The 16,010-nt window shown below is 41.3% G+C and overlaps 1 protein-coding gene across 3 annotated transcripts in view; it reads right to left on the bottom strand.

Annotated features, from left to right (window-relative positions):
• TPH2 (tryptophan hydroxylase 2) overlaps positions 1 to 15,582 on the bottom strand; it is an 84,873-nt gene extending 69,291 nt beyond the window's left edge. For 2 of the 3 annotated variants that reach the window (XM_027889089.1, XM_027889090.1), the window contains exons 1-6: positions 15,446 to 15,563; positions 12,438 to 12,590; positions 9,921 to 10,104; positions 9,713 to 9,813; positions 6,843 to 6,910; positions 644 to 840 (exon numbers count right to left, since the gene is read on the bottom strand). In XM_027889089.1, the coding sequence (XP_027744890.1) occupies positions 644 to 840; positions 6,843 to 6,910; positions 9,713 to 9,813; positions 9,921 to 10,104; positions 12,438 to 12,590; positions 15,446 to 15,550 (808 nt within the window). In that variant the 5' untranslated portion in view covers positions 15,551 to 15,563. Of the gene's footprint in view, positions 1 to 643; positions 841 to 6,842; positions 6,911 to 9,712; positions 9,814 to 9,920; positions 10,105 to 12,437; positions 12,591 to 15,445 lie in introns of all 3 variants that reach the window. The other variant, XM_027889088.1, reaches the window with a different exon arrangement.
• Between the last annotated feature and the right edge of the window lie 428 nt (positions 15,583 to 16,010).

Below are 16,010 nucleotides of genomic sequence, written 5' to 3'. Positions count from 1 at the left end.
GGCCAGTGAATCCATCAGTTCCCTGGGCAGCCCATTCCAATGTCTGATTACTCTCTCTGTAAAGAATTTCTTCCTAATATTCAACCTAAACCTTCCCTGGCACAGCTTAAGACCATGCCCTCTTGTCCTGCTGCTGCTTGCCTGGGAGAAGAGACCGACCCCCATCTGGCTACAACCTCTTCTCAGGTAGTTGTAGAGAGTGATGAGGTCTTCCCTGAGCCTCCTCTTCTCCAGACTAAACAACCCCAGCTCCCTCAGCCTCTCCTCATAGGACTTGTGCTCAAGTCCCTTCACCAGCCTCGTTGCTCTTCTCTGGACCTGCTCCAGCACCTCAATATCCTTCCTGAACTGAGGGGGCCAGGACTGGACACAGCACTCCAGGTGTGGCCTCACATCATGTTTTACATGTTCAGCTGTTTAACTTCTCTCAATTTCATACATGCAATACATACATAAAACTGTCCTGCCATGTCAAAAAACTCCCTGCCATGGAGAACATCAAAACTGGAACAATACTTCAGGCTAAACCAAAGACCACTGACAATACCGCAAATCTTTTCATTTAACGTGCTTTGTATTCCATACTAGGAAAAAAGTGTTTTCATTGAATTATATCTATTGAAAAACCAAATATGAATCTTACCTTTAAGAAAAATAGAAACATCTTCCAACTGAGGCACATTATCCTCTCTGTATCCACAGTACTTGGTCAGCAGAGGAAAGTTTTTTAAGTATTCACGACAGGCATGGGTGGGGTAGAGTTTACTGAGTTCCCTAAATACCACCCCCCACGTTTTAACTTCTTCAGCTGTGTACTCCACTCTAGGAATGGGTTGACCACTGTAAAAAAAATAAAATACGAAATACATCTGAATACAACCAGGTTCTAGACAGATTATGGATAGCAACATTTCTGCAAAAAGTATTATTTAAATGAAGGCAAACAGAGACTATTAAAACTATTTAAACTATTTTAAGTTGACAACTAGATGCTTTTTTCTCAGAATTATTTCTTGACGTTATGATGTACATATTCTATCATTTTCTTAAGAACTGTATTTCTTTTCAAACAATCGCATTGTTTCTTAATCTTTGTACATATCATAGCAGAAAGATGGATTTCTTCTTATTCCTGTATCATGTTAGTATTTCTCCAATTATTGCCAATGATGCCTTTGCAAGCGGACAGCTGAAGATCCTGATTCAGTCTAACGTGTAGATTCAGTAAGACAGCAGACTGCATGCTCTATGCATTCCTTAAAATACACAATATTCCCACAGTATCATTACCCAGCATTTGCAAAGTGAAGATTAGACAATTACATAGATGCTTAGAAATTTATAGATCCAATTTAAAAATATATATTCATTGTTTAATTCATTGTTTAGACTGTTGCTTACATGTGCAGATATGTTTGGAATCCCAAATTCATGCAGGACTACATCACGAGGAAGCTCACGCTAAGTCTGTAAATACATCTCTCCTTTTTTTTTTTTTTTTTTTAAATTCTGGACTGTTCCTCTGCCCTCTCCCATTAACAAAGATGTACAGAAATTGCAACGTAGGAGCCTTCCAGGGTACCTGCTAAACTGTTTCTGACATCCAAGATTTGCCTTGAGTAGTTACAGCTAATTCAAAACTGACTGATAGTGTGAACAGTGCAAAGAGTTCCTTCCAACCTGCACTGCCTTTTATTTAGCTGTAAGGAATTTCCCATGTCATGGTCATGGGGCATCATCTCATGTCATTAATTCCCCCTAGAAATGTTATAATCTTTCTCTTCACAATCTAGAATACGTAATCTCTGCCATCTGCCTTTTCCTCAGGCATCTTCTTTTGCCACACTATAACAATAACGTACAGGCAAAGGGATTCGTATGATCCTCCTCCCTTTCATCAGTTCTTATGTCCCATCCCCATGCCAGGGCTGGACAGGTTGGCACTTCCAGCCCAGTACTGCAGTTTCCTCAGTATCCCAGAGAGCAGCTGAACAGGTATAGTGGGCACAGGGAACCCCACTGCAGCAGCAGAACTGCAGTGCTGGGATTTTGCTAGAGGTTGTTGTCCAGTTCATAATCCTGTCTCCACTGTACAAGGTAACAAGGAATGAGCCCTCATGTCACATTTGATTGCTGCCATGCAGTCCCTACATGGACACGAGAGGATCACCTGCCCTACATTCATTGCGGTTGTCCCCTCATCTTTATTGAAAACTTACCATTTAATCCCCCTGCCTTTTGCTATATCAAAGGATTTTGATCCATGGCAGTTATCTGTCAGTCAAAAGCTACTTTGTATGAGGTACTTGTACTTGTTAAGGTCTCACTGAATACCCAATTCATTCACTAGTTTCCTGTCAGAAACTCTTGCAGACACGACAAGAATTTCAACACATTTAGTGAAGTATTTCTCATCCACAGAAGCTGCACTAGGTTTGTGCCCATCCTGTAGTGGGAGTCAGTCCTACAGGTCTAGTATCTGTCTTCCCCCTTAACACTTCATCAGCCTGAAACTGCCTGCCAGCTCATGGAAAGAGTAGCACAACTATTCTAAATTGTACTGTACACAACAGGTACAAGCAGGTTGCTACTCCAACCACTTGGGTGTGCTGGAATACCCAGCCTCATCCCTTTTTCTTAGGCCTGACCTGTACTATGGATACTGTAGTATGGGTCAGCACTGGCCCATCACGAAGATACATGTGCACCAGTGGAAAAAGTCATGTTTCTATTGTCACTAGAAAGGTATAAACACAATCAAGGATCTGAAGCTTGTTCACTGTTCACTAAAAGGTTTATAACTTAGTTATTGTTTCAATTAATTCATTAGTACTGAAGTACGGTTCACTGAACATTAATTCCTTAATAGGATTTATGCGTAGGAGAGCTGATCTTACTTCCAGCTGACCACGATACTGCTTTCTGTATCAAGAGAATCAAGGCAGCCAGACTTGAGGGAGGATCTATGCCTTTTTCCCTCAGCCCTGCAAACCTCATTTTTCTTACCCTTGTATTTCAACAAGCAGGACCCACCTTACACTCAAACACTTCAATAAATCACAGAAATAGCCAGCCTGCATAGCCAGCTTCCTTGTGGCTAAGATGACTCTACAAGCTAATCTAATCTGAATTTTTATTTCTCCTTACTAAAACAGGGTCTTTCCATTTTGCCATGGACATGAACTATCAACTCATATTTTAAACTCCCTCTTCAACATCGTATGTTTCCTCCAGATTTAATTTTCTCAACACTTTTCCAATCCCTAATCAGTCTCAAAGGACTAATTAGGAAGATTAATGCATTTTCACTATCTTTAGGATAGAAGCTAAGTGAAGGAGGGAGGAATGTGTTTTTACAGGTTTTTTGGTCCATTTATTTCATACAGCTGATGTTCACTGCTGTGCTCTGTTAACATGCCTTCCCCTTTAACACCCAGCTCCAGCAAATATCTGCTCCTGTAAGCTCACTTCTTAGTGTTTTTCTCTTCCTCTCTCCATTACAGACGCCACTTTATGTTCAAACAAAGCAGAGCATCCACCACTATAGAACAGTCGCAATTCATAAAGTAAATGCTGATCTGGGATTTTCAACTCAACAACTTTTTATGGAGCCAATTCCTTGCAGTCAAATCTCTCCGTTTTTTGGGTTTTTTTTAAGGAAACAAGTCTGGTTAGGGATTTTTTTATGCTGGAAAATGAAAAGTAGAAACACACTGAGCTTCAATAAGTGATTAGGAAGGTCACTTACCTGAAAGACACTGAGAGGTGTTTATCCCCAAGGAAAGCAGCTCTTATAACAGAGCCGGTCATTTTATATAAATAAGTAAATAGCCACTAGATCACAGAAGTGAATGTGATGAGACTGCAGTGTAGTGTCAAGACACCTATAACTCTGAGCTCCACAGCTAAGGTAGCAGAAGCAGCTCAGCTGTAGCAGCACAGAGTCCTCCCTGAGCTGATCTGCCTTTCCTCATGGCAGCTTAGGCTGTGCTGCAGCAGGATGCCACGGGTGTCTCCCTGGGCCACCTCTACACACATACCCAGAAATATAATGATTGTACATATCACCACATATGGAACATCCCTGGGGCTAAGGACAACTCCTGCAGAAGACCTGAACTGTGAATGAGATTTTGACACCACAGGTAACTGCCCTAAACACCGGTCTGCCAGTTATGGTGGTCCCTGGCTAAGAATATTTGAAGTCCCTGTTTTCTCTCTGCTCACAATAATAGGACAAGTTTGAAATCTTTTAAAGGTTTGGAAAGATCAGTGGAATAAAGGAGTACCTCTGAGCAGTTCTGCTGAAGTACAAGATCTGGTCCTGAAATAATCTCTGGTTATTTTATTTTTGTAATGTGACTGAAAAAATGGTTCTTAAGCCTTCAGAACTAAAGAAGGAAAAGATTTTTCCTTTCCTTTACCCGTTGAGTTTTTTTCTGGGAATATGCAGGATTACTTTACGTGATTTTGTGAAACAATGTTTCTCACTAGTGTAAGGGAAAAAAAACCACATTTTGAAGCAGAAGACCAACTACTCCTTAGTACGCCAGCTGCATGACCTTTCCAGTATTAAGCTGAGAGGAAGAAGGGAGGAAGATAATTCCAGTAAGCTGTGAAATACATGGCACTAGTGCTACTCTCACAGGTAAATGGAGAACTATCCAACTTACTGAAAGAGCCTAGGAGCACACACAGCCTGCCCTCATCCACAGGTATCCTACTTGACATTTCTCACTGCACTAAATGCTAGCACTAACTTCACTGCAAGCATTAGACCAAAAAAAAAGATAAAAAATCAATCAGCTGCAAACAAATATACAAACAAAAAAGCTGTCTCAATTTACATTTGAAAGCTGGTTAAACTCAGGACTTACCTGGGCAGCCTAGAGAGCTTCTCTACCAAGCAACACTGCCCCAGCAGGCAGCAGCTCAGCGTGCTGCAAGGATGTTATGAGCACGCAGCTAAACAAACACCACTGTGGGCAGAAAGGGGAACGAACAATAGCACCTACACATTTGTAAGTTTGGTAATAGCTTAATGACAGGAATGGGACAAAAGTAAAGGAGTATTATAATCAGAATTATACGGTCACAAAGCAGAGTTAACACTTCTGTCCCCCCAGCCTTCTGCAGGCTGTATACTAGCCGTATAGTGAAAAACCTTCAAAAATCCAGTTCTGAATGCTTCCTGACAAGATTTGCCTTCTATAAAGGGAGAAAAAAATGGCATGTTTCATCTTCTTTAAACAACGTAGGTAGAAATCTCAAAAGGAGAAAAATGAAAAACCTGAAGAAGTGTGGTAAAATGAAAAAGAGTATGAAATTAGTATGTTCTTTCCCTTGAGAATGAGTGCTTAAGCCTGTTGCAAATAAAACCTAGAGTAGGATTAGAATTAGTTGAATGCTTCTGTGACAGGAAAATTGCAACACAGTAGGTGTTTGTAGGTAGAACAGAAAGTTTCTTAACTTCCAGGGACTGTAGAAATCGAAAATACTGACTTAAAATGGGAAAAAAAATAAAAATGAGAAAACACATGGGCAGTGCATTTGTGCACAGGCACCAGCTTCACTGCAGAGAAATGCACTGATTAAATTCTAAGAAATTTGGAGCTGTGTTGGCAAACCTGACAAATGGCACTTTGCAGCATCCAGTATCATCACAGAATTGTTAAGCTTGGAAAAGACCTCTACAATCATCAAGTTCAACGGTTAACCCAGCACTGCCATGTTTGCCACTAAACCTTGTCCCCAAAGGCCACATCCACACATCTTTTAAACACTTCAGGGATGGTGATTCCACCACTTCCCTGAGGAGTCTACTCCAATGCCTGACCACCCTTTCAGTGAAGAAATTTTTCCTAACATTCAATCTAAACCTCCTCTGGTGCAACCTGAGGTCATTTCCTCTCATCCTGTCACTTGTTATCTGGGAAAAGAGACCAATCCCCAACTCAGTACAACCTCTTTTCAGGTAGCTGTAGAGAGTGCTAAGGTCTCCTTAAGCCTCCTTTTTTTCCAGGCTCAACAACCCCAGCTTCCTCAGCTTCTCCTAAACCCCTTCCTAAACTACTCTCTAAACCCATCACCAACTCCACTGCCCCTCTCTGGACATGTTCCAGCACCTCAGTGCCTTTCTTGTAGTGAGGGGCCCAAAACTGGACACAGGACTCGAGGTGTGGCCTCACAAGTACCAAGTACAGAAGGATAATCATTGCCCTGGTCCTGCTGGCCACACTATTTCTCATACAGGCCAGGATGCCATTGGCCTTCTTGGCCACCTGGGCACGCTGCTGGCTCCTTTAGATGCTGTTGAACAGCACCCCCAGGTCCATTTCTGCCAGTCATCTTTCCAATCGCTCTTCTCCCAGCCTGTAGCTCTGCATGGGGTTGCTGCAACCCAACCTGGCACTTGGTCTTGTTGAACCTCATGCGATTTGCCTCACCCCAGTACAGTATACTGTATCAAAACTGCATCAAAAACAGAAATAATAATTTTGGTCTTTGGTGAGCTCTTTCAACTACACAGGGATGCTAGATATATATACTCAGAAGTGTGTCAGTAAGACACATAAACATTTGTAAAATGTTTTCTTTAATTTAAGCATCTGTGAATGAAACGCTGAAGAGAAAGTGCTTGCCTTTCAAATACTTTACTTGCCTGTATCTGTTTCAAAAATGTAACAGGATTCAATCATCAGGTTTGTAATTTATAGCCTACACTAAATTAGCCTAAGTTTAAAAGATGACTTTGTCTACCGTTAAACTTTATTCTACAGAATTAAATAGAGCATGAATTCTCACTAGTCAGCAGTATGGGGAAGAATTATGCCAGTACTTACTATTTATAGCTCATGGCAAGATCCACAAAGTACTTTCTTCTCTGTCGATAGACATTGTCTTTAAATCCCTTAAGCAAGGAAGAAGAGAATAATTTACAATAAGGACATAAAATTAGCTGTGAGAATTATAAAATAAACCATTACAGTGTTTATTTAGTACTTAGTTGCATTGTATTTTGATTAACACCGTCTAGTGGACTGCAATGGAAGACAAGGATTTCTTCAGTTTTTTCTTCACCAAAGTCCCACAGGAGACCATTCAAGACAGTTTTGTGCAAAGGTACAGTCATTCAACCACGATGTTGAAAAGGGAAACTTTTTCCTGTCATTTCATCTCATGGAGATCTACATGCAGGCACATAGCAGAATTTACCTACCCTTAATATATCTTTCTTCACTAGCATCAAGTGTCTAGAGATCATAAGCAACTCATTCTGAAGATTCTTATTTCAGCAGTTGCCATCTTAACCAAACATTAGAGATTGAACCATCAACATCCAGCACTAAATAGGCACATTGCTTCAGTTTGAGTTACAAAGGAGGGCTCTACCCCATGGGCTACAGTAGGCTCGTACCTTTGCTATATGAGGTGCAAAAGAGTTATATAGTACATACACAGTGGCTATTTACAGCTCTTTGAGCTATTCAAAATTAGAACAAGATCTCTTCTAAACATATAAAATATGCAGACACTTCAGGTTTTGGATTACAAGAGTTAACTTTTTTCAAGGTAGAACTGCCAATCTCTTGAAGATAAAAAGGATAGAGAGTTAGCTAAGTTCCCCAGTTAGTGGCCCACAAAGTGCACTTAAGTTTCCCTTATTCAAAGCTGAAAATTAAAATGTCTTTTTTCCTTACTGCTCACATACACAAACGCAAATCACTGAAGGGAATGAAAAGATGACATGGCTAGATTTGAAATATTTGTATGAGGTTCCATTAAACTCAGAAGACATTTTACTGCCCCATAACCAAAGCTGTGCTGCTGGGGCAGAGTAAGTGAGGATTTCAGAGGACTGCAGAAAACCTTCAAGCCTCCACTCCTACACAAAGAAGTTTGTTTGCTGTAATCTGGGGGAGTCTCCTTGTCTCCTTAATACTTTTTGACATAAATGATGAGTTACTCAGCTGAACACCATTCAAGACCTGGCAAGTCATGGAAGACAGCACAGGGGACTTAAATGCCTGTCAAGTGTAGTGAAACTGAGACTGAAATCATTAGCCAGTACGAAGTGGGTTAGGGCTGTGCTGCTGAAGCAGTGCTATCCTTATAGGTTCCGTAGTAAAATAATTCTCTTTGGTCCTCTGGCACCTACAAGCCACCACTAAGAAAAAGTGCAAGTACTTAGAATGTCTTTTTAAAGGCCAGTCACAGATTTACAGGTTTTTACCCCATTTCTAACATCTAGCACGCTGCATAGTGTGTAAATTACGTTTGTAAGAGTTCCCTCAAGGGTAAAATATATATTCATATAATGCAAATGTCTTTTTTTCATTTTCTGTAAAACTGAAGGCAAATTTTCAGCAGAGTGCTACAGTATTTAATGAAGGCACCAGCTCAAAACATAAACAGTATCCAATGGTCTGTCACAGTCATAAACTCGAAGTTCAAATGAGTTGTCACTACAACCTCTGTTTGAACTACATTACAGTTAATGGATGAAGATAATCAACAGGCTTTTCCTTTCTAAGAAAATGTGACGTAAATCCTATGTTTGTCATCAAGAAACGTGGCAGAAACCAATATCCCGGAACGTGCTCCCTGACTGTGGGCCCACAATGTGGGAAGGACTCACACGTGGCAGAAGTGGCTGGGAACGAAGAGAGGTGATGATGATCGTTGTGTTTGATACATCGGCAAGTGACATCAGAGACAGCAAAATGGAGCTGCCAGGTGTCCTCCTGGCATGTGTGCAAAGGTGTGAGAAATCTGTGCCCGAGCTCCCCCCATAGCACAAAATGCGTGCAAAAAAAGCAAAGGAGACTATCCCCTACAGGTGGAGTTTAATCTGACTGTATTACAAGACAGTCTTATGGTCAGATATCTTAGTTTGTTGCCTACTTCCTTTCAGCTGGAAGTTTCCTACAATACTAGTTTAATCCAGCCTATTTTAGGAATCAATACAACTAGCTACCATCAGTATTTTTCAGTCAAGTCATCCAGAGGCAGAAACTGGGATTTATAAAAATGGAAAATATTTTAACACAGACGCTTTCAATCGTCTGCCATCTAAAGACTCAGAGGTTAAGCACCTATGGAAATTAGCTGAAAGAAATAATAACAAAACCATTTTTCTGTCTTTTGCACTGAGCATTTGGCAACACTGCAAACACAGCTTGTGTGAAATACAGGCTCATCTCCTGCCACAAAAGTCAGGAAACAATGTGAGACACCTTCCCACCTACTGCATTCAGCAGAAGCAGGAACATATTGCTCTGTTTTATTTTGTAATTACCTCCTGAGTGATGCATTATTCCTTCATAATCCTTTCCTTCATATTTCTTTCTTTATTCCTTCATAATTCTTTCTTCTCTGACACCTTTTGACAATATCAGTTCTTACCTAAGAGCTACTCATGGCATAACTGAAGGTCACATTGATCTAAACTCTTTAAAGTTTGAAACCTTTTCTATCAACTAGTTAATTTTAAAAACCCCAAGCATTACTAAAGGGGACACACTTGTTAAACAAAGAATAAGTTTTCTGGAGGACCTCCATCTTGTGTATTCTTCTATAGAAAAGGAAAATTAATTTACTGAAACTCCTGAAGAGAGAGTAGTCCCCATCTTCTGAAAACAATCAGCAGTCAATAGGCTTTTAATCTGACTGGTAAAAAATTATCTACGGGACAATTCTGTGTTATACTTACAGGGTGATCTGCATCCAGCTCAGATCCATACATCAAAACTCTCTGGGAGCATTTGTCCAGTTCAGATATCTTCCTGGGGAACCAAGGTACACATTCGAGATCTGTAGACAACAGAATGCGAGTTGAACCTACTGGAGTGTAAGATTATGGAGATATCTGTGCAAAACGTTTGTCAGTGTGTAACCAAGTGATACAAAAATAGTCTTGCCTTCTTCGTCAGTCCAGATGTTTTCTGGTGGATTCAGAGTTACGATATTAGTTTGAAACTTGAGCAACTGGATTAGTTCATTAAATTCTTTCTTACTGCAGTCACAGTCCACAAAAATTTCCACCTCAGAACTCCTTCTCTTTGATTTTCGTGATTCAATATGAACCATACTCACATGTTTTTCCTGTGGAAAGATGAAATAACAGATGAAATACAGACATACCAGGAGAAGGGCAATACTGATAGCATATTCTTCAGGAAAGCTTTTCCAGTTATTAAAAGGCGTTTTTATTGAAAGTAGTCCCTTTTTGTATTTACAGAATTAGTTAGTAACACATAATAAATACTGATGAAAAAAACCCAAACAACTGTATGGAAAGTAAAAATAAAATTATTATAATTAATGAAGAAAGCAAACTAATGATTTCATTTTATCTACCAAGACAGTGTCTTACAGAGGACAATATAACATAATTTTTTTTAAAATGCAATTTTATACTATTAGTTTTACATTGCTATATTAAATTCTAATGCAATTTTATTAGGCAATGGGCATAATAATAATGTTAATTAAAATAGACTTGAGTGTGCTTCTTTAAATAGATGCTATTAAACATGTACTACTTCAGTCTCTCTTATGAACATGTGAGGAAGGAAATATTTTTGTGAGAATGTGTATCAGTCCTCACCTATCTATTGTGCAGCAATTATTGACAGCAAAAAGCATTAACAGTAATAAAATTGTATTAAAATTAAAATGTAATTCAATTTATTTTCTATTACGATGTCCCCATCGAACACAAGTCATACATCAAACATGACAGTGTAAGTACCTCTAGCATGAAAATTTTCCTCTGGGGTATCTCTCAACCCTAACTACTGATCTGCCAAGGGTGTAACACAGTGACAGATAACCATAGTGTCCTGATCTAGTGCTCGGACAGCCTTGCTTCTAAACAGAAGGTTGAATTAGATGACGGTTTTCAAACAATACTTCTCCTGACTCTGATTTTTTCCCTTCTTTTGGCCAGACAGAAACTCTCTCTTACTTTTACAACTATCCTTTCACTTAGTGAAGCCAATAAAACATTTTCTGATTTCCAAAGGGGACAAACCTTGTTCTTTTACTTCCACTTGCCTGCTGTATTTTACATAAACAGTTAATACAATTTTACATAAGTTTACATAAATAGCATTTCAGATGAAGGTCTCCTCTGGTACAGCCAACTAGCAGTCTCTGCTTTTATACCTCTGGGTGTACATACATAATTCTTTCACTGGTACGCTCCAAAACATGTGTATATGGTGTAGCTAACCCAATCACATAACAAATTCACTCTGATCTACCCTAGGTTAAGTGGAGAACAAAACCCCGCACTACCCACTCCAATAAGTGTTTTGACTACGTGAATGGGGGTGATATCTCTGCCACATCTTCCAACCACATTTTGAGAGACCAGAGTGACTTATACACACCTATTCCCAAGATGGGGTAGCTGATGGGCAAATCCAAAATTTCAGATATAAACTCATACAAGCAATTAAGCCGGAGTTGCAGTCAGACACAACACTTGGAGAGAAAGTGCACTAAAAACATGACTCCTTCTGCAATTTCTGTTCACTCACTTAGGCTTCCTCTCTTTCTACGAAACATCCTGCTTCCTGGCAGCCTCCCTCCTGTGGGTCTAACCCACCCCTTTTCCTAGGCTGGAGAGTCTAAGTATCTAATCTACATCAGCCTTGGGAATCTGCTCCCAGAGACAGCAACTCTTGAGTGAGGACGGGCAACACCCAGAGCTCCCACACTTACACCCCTCTGATGGTTTGGTCCTGGAGGCTGGCTCCAGGCCACCTCCTAACTTTCTCTTCACTACACTGCACAGATTGAACAACCTAAGACTTCTGTCATACTGCTTTGCTTTAACTATGCTCAGACGTGCCTCCAAGCCCCCTTCCATTCTTTAAGGCGGCAAGCAGACTACATGCAGTACTAGCAAGGAGTCTGACTGAAAAGCATCAACTGCATTGCGATCTACGGGGAAACAATACTCCACAATTTACCTTCCAGTTAGACACATAAGTCCCCTACCCTGCAAGCACTTAAAGGTGTCTTTAATTTCGTGACCAAACACTGTCCTACAGCAAGGCTGCCACCACCACCACCTGACTGTGTGCAATTTAGATTTCAAACTGCTCTCTGCAAGTGCCTCCTTTCATTGTGGCCTGCACAGACTTCAAATCTTATTCCCAGTGTTGAGAGTCACACATGAGAAACCTAAAGTGAATGATGTAAACATCAGCATCACTGCTAAAACTTCATTCCAGAAAACCCTTCGCAAGCCCAAAATGCTTTGCTGAATGGTCCATAAAATTTTAAGTTACTTTCACTCAGTTCTGCAGAGTGAGTGTAACTGCACTCCATTCCTTCTGCCACAGTCCATTAGACATATACCAACAAAGAGTCTGACCTCAGTAGCCTTCATCAGTTCAGTCAGTGTAGAGATTTGTAAGCTTTACCTGGAAGAGTCGGAGAGCTTTCACCAATCCACCAACTTCATTCTTCAGGGAAAACACCACAGCTGTCTTTCCACCTTCAGAAACAGATTCACTTTTCCCATTTCCCTTATTCCCTCTCTTTTCCTCATTTTTCCCAGAACTCGATCTGTTTAGCTACAAATGGATAAAGAACATGATCATCTCAGATGAAATTGGGCATTTCCCGCAAAGAGAAATTTTTGTTAGAAAATAGCTGAACAGAACTCATCCAGACTTTACTTATTCAAAAGGTAGTATGTTTACTTAAAATCAGAATCACAGGTCAAAGGCAGCCGCTAGAGATGATTATGTAAGAGGCCAATACATTAAAAAGAAAAAAAAAAAAGCTTAAGGAAAACCATATGAACGGAATACAAATATGATGGTATTACTATGGCAATACTATCAGTAATAAACATGAAGCAAATGGAGACACTCTAAATTACTGGAAAAGTCAGCAGCTCTGTTATTCTAACCTAACTATTGCTGCAAAATTGCAGGGTTGCTATTCTAACCTGTACCAGTCAATCTACAAAGATTTGCCTTGGTCTGTACGTTAGTATTAACCATTAAATTTAAAACATAAACGTTATGGTCTCTCTTGCAGTACAATCAATGCTGTCATGTAACTTTTCCTTAGAAAACAAAACCTCTGTTCATTATACAAACAAGGTGGAAATACAAGTTTAGACTGCACCACAGAATATCAAGTTGGATGAGACCTCAAGGATCATCTGGTCCAACCTTTCACAGCAAAAGCATGGTCTAGACAAGAAGCCTCAGCACCCTACTCAGCTGAATCTTAACACTGTCCACTGTGGGGGATCTACCACTCCCCTGGGAAGATCATTTCAATAGCTGACTGTTCTCATTGTGAAAAACTGTACATCCTATAAAAGAGGAGTTAGTGGAGGAACTCAAAAAATATACAGAAAATTACACCATCATTTATGACTCCTACATTCTTCTCACAATGTGGGAGTCAAAGACTGCTTTAAATCAAATTTCAGCCAGTATTTTCAAAAAAATGTAATTTTATCAGCTTAAATCTTGTTGAGATGCCAAGAGTACAGCTTTTATAGACAATTTTTGTAAGACTGACCATGATTTTCAAAAAATAGCCTGCATTTTCCAATGCCCAAGTTGTGACTCCTGACAAAATTGAATCTCCAGTGAGATGCTGCTTTTTTATAATCCATAATACAGACACTAAAAATACAAAGATAGAAATTTAAAATCATACAACTATTTGACATGGATTGAACTGTCCTTTACTAACTTATAAAGCAGCTTACAGAAAATAACCTGAAAATCAAGCCTTTCAAACAGGTCTTAGAACACTCTTTAAATGGCACAGGCTAAACCAGCCACATTTAAACTAAGAGGTCTCCACGGTCTTCTCTCATCATTTATTAGACAACATGGAAATAATCTGGAAAAGCAATTACATTTGTAGAATGATATATGAACGGCTTCACATATGTTTATTTTTTAGCAATTGATCTTATACGATCCTGCTCAGCAGGAGATTTGCCCAGGGATAGTTATGGGGAAAGTCACTTTTAACTTTCAGTAATATTTGGGATTTGACTAAGTTCTTTTCATATAAATCCACATGAAGCGACAAAGGTGCCATTTTTATAGCATCTGTGTTTTTTCCACCTCTGCTGCTTCCTAGAAGCTACATATTGTTGATCATGGAGTCAGCTGAGTGTCCGACAATCTCAATATTGTGAATTCCTCTGGAAAACAAGGATACTTGGCACCTTTCAAGACTGTCACAGGTTCCCTAATACTCTCATGAAAGCATTAACCAAAGTGATGACAAAACCCTCTCAAACATTTGAAACCTAGAATACCTGTTTGTTATGATCCCAGTAGAAGAGGCTGAACTCAAATCTTACGAGCCTGATAATCAGTATATTTCATAATTAAATACAAGTAAAAGATCAACTTTCCTAATGAAAATTAATTATCTGCGGCAAGTGCAAGTACTCAGCAAAAAAAAGTCATCTATAGTGGAACTCAGTGAAGAAAGTAACTCAAATATAAAGACAGTAAAATAAATTTATTCCATTTAATTCAATACTTCCAAAAGAAGTAGAGCATGTACAAACAGCAATATTCCACATTTCAATATAAAGACAATACACCTATTCACAACTGGTACAAACTGGTGCACTTTGTTGGTTCTACTCAACCCATCCAAATCTTCATATGTTGCAAAATTCTATAGGGGGAAAAATCTTCGTAAAAAAAAATATTTCACATATTCGGATCAGGTTGCCATGTTAGTCCCTACTAATATTCTTTATTCTTATTTAGGTATACATACAGAAGTTTATCCCATGCTTGAAATGACCTAAGCACCTGTTGAACCCATGCCATCACCTTACAGAGAACTATTTCTACCTCCTGACAGGGTTTTCAGCAGTTTCCGCACGATGCTCCCAGGTGTCCTTGCAGCCCCACTTAGGCAGAGGCTAACACACAGCAGCAGAGCCATCGGCACCAACGCAGTGAGTGCAGGCGACTTGCGTTTTACCAAAAACGCTTTATATATCGTCCTGTGATGTTTACAAGGGCCTTGAAAAGGCAGGTTCCGCTGATGCAAACAGCCAGCAGGACTTACCACAGACTTCCAAAATCCAAGCATTTAAAACCCTCTGTACGGGACCCCGCTGCTTTTCTGTTGTTCCAGTAGCAACACGGTTTCTTTCTGTAGTAAGGCTTTTATTACTAATGAAACTTTTTTTCTTATTTACAGACACTTTTAAGGCAGCGCTTTAAAACGAGGCAAAGTTAATTTCACCGGCCCCTGCAACTGCTGAAGAACTCCTGACTTGAGCACGAACAGAAGCGGAACGGGGACGCGCAGCGCCCGGCACCAGGTACCGGAGGGGCCGGCGGACCCGACCTCGACCCACTCGGCCGCTCCCCCCCTTCCCCGCCGGGGTCGGGGCTGCCCCCCTACCAGCCCCGCCACTTACGGTGAGGCTGCCGGCGGCGGGGCGCTCCTCCGGCAGCGCCGAGTCCAGCGAGAAGCCCCTCCGCGCCCAGTACTTACTGGAGAACATCATCATGGCGGGCTGCATGGGGCCGGCGGGCGGGCGGGGGGCAGCGCCGCGCTCTGCCCGCCTCGCCCGCCGCCGCTCCTTTTATACGCCCCCGCCGCGCCTGATGGAAACACGATTAGGAGACACCCGTCTCCGGGTGACGAGAGCCGCCGGCAGGCGGACGCCCACGGTCGCCGCTCACCTCCGCCGGGACAGCACGGCACAGCACAGCGTGGGAAGCGAAGCCCCGAGCGCTGCCCGGCCCCGCCGCCCCACGCCGGCCAGAGCGCCCGGGCGAAGCTGTGCCCACAGCAGCCGCGGAGGTCCCGCCGCGGAGCAGCTGCCCCCGCCCGCCCCCGGGGCTGCCCTGGGGCGGCACCTTCATTTCCCCTCACACCTTGGCCGGGCGCGGCTGCGGCGCTCCGAGCCGCGGGCAGGGTGGGCAGCGGGGCAGGGCCGCCCAGGGCGCACAGCACCGGGATGCTGGGACAGGGCCCAG

The sequence above is a fragment of the Empidonax traillii genome, unplaced genomic scaffold, assembly GCF_003031625.1.
Source record: "Empidonax traillii isolate 1590-97213 ecotype Southwest subspecies unplaced genomic scaffold, ASM303162v1 scaffold252:size1141739, whole genome shotgun sequence".
In the NCBI taxonomy this organism is placed as follows: Eukaryota; Metazoa; Chordata; class Aves; order Passeriformes; family Tyrannidae; genus Empidonax; species Empidonax traillii.
This window is presented reverse-complemented; position numbering and strand designations above follow the sequence as displayed.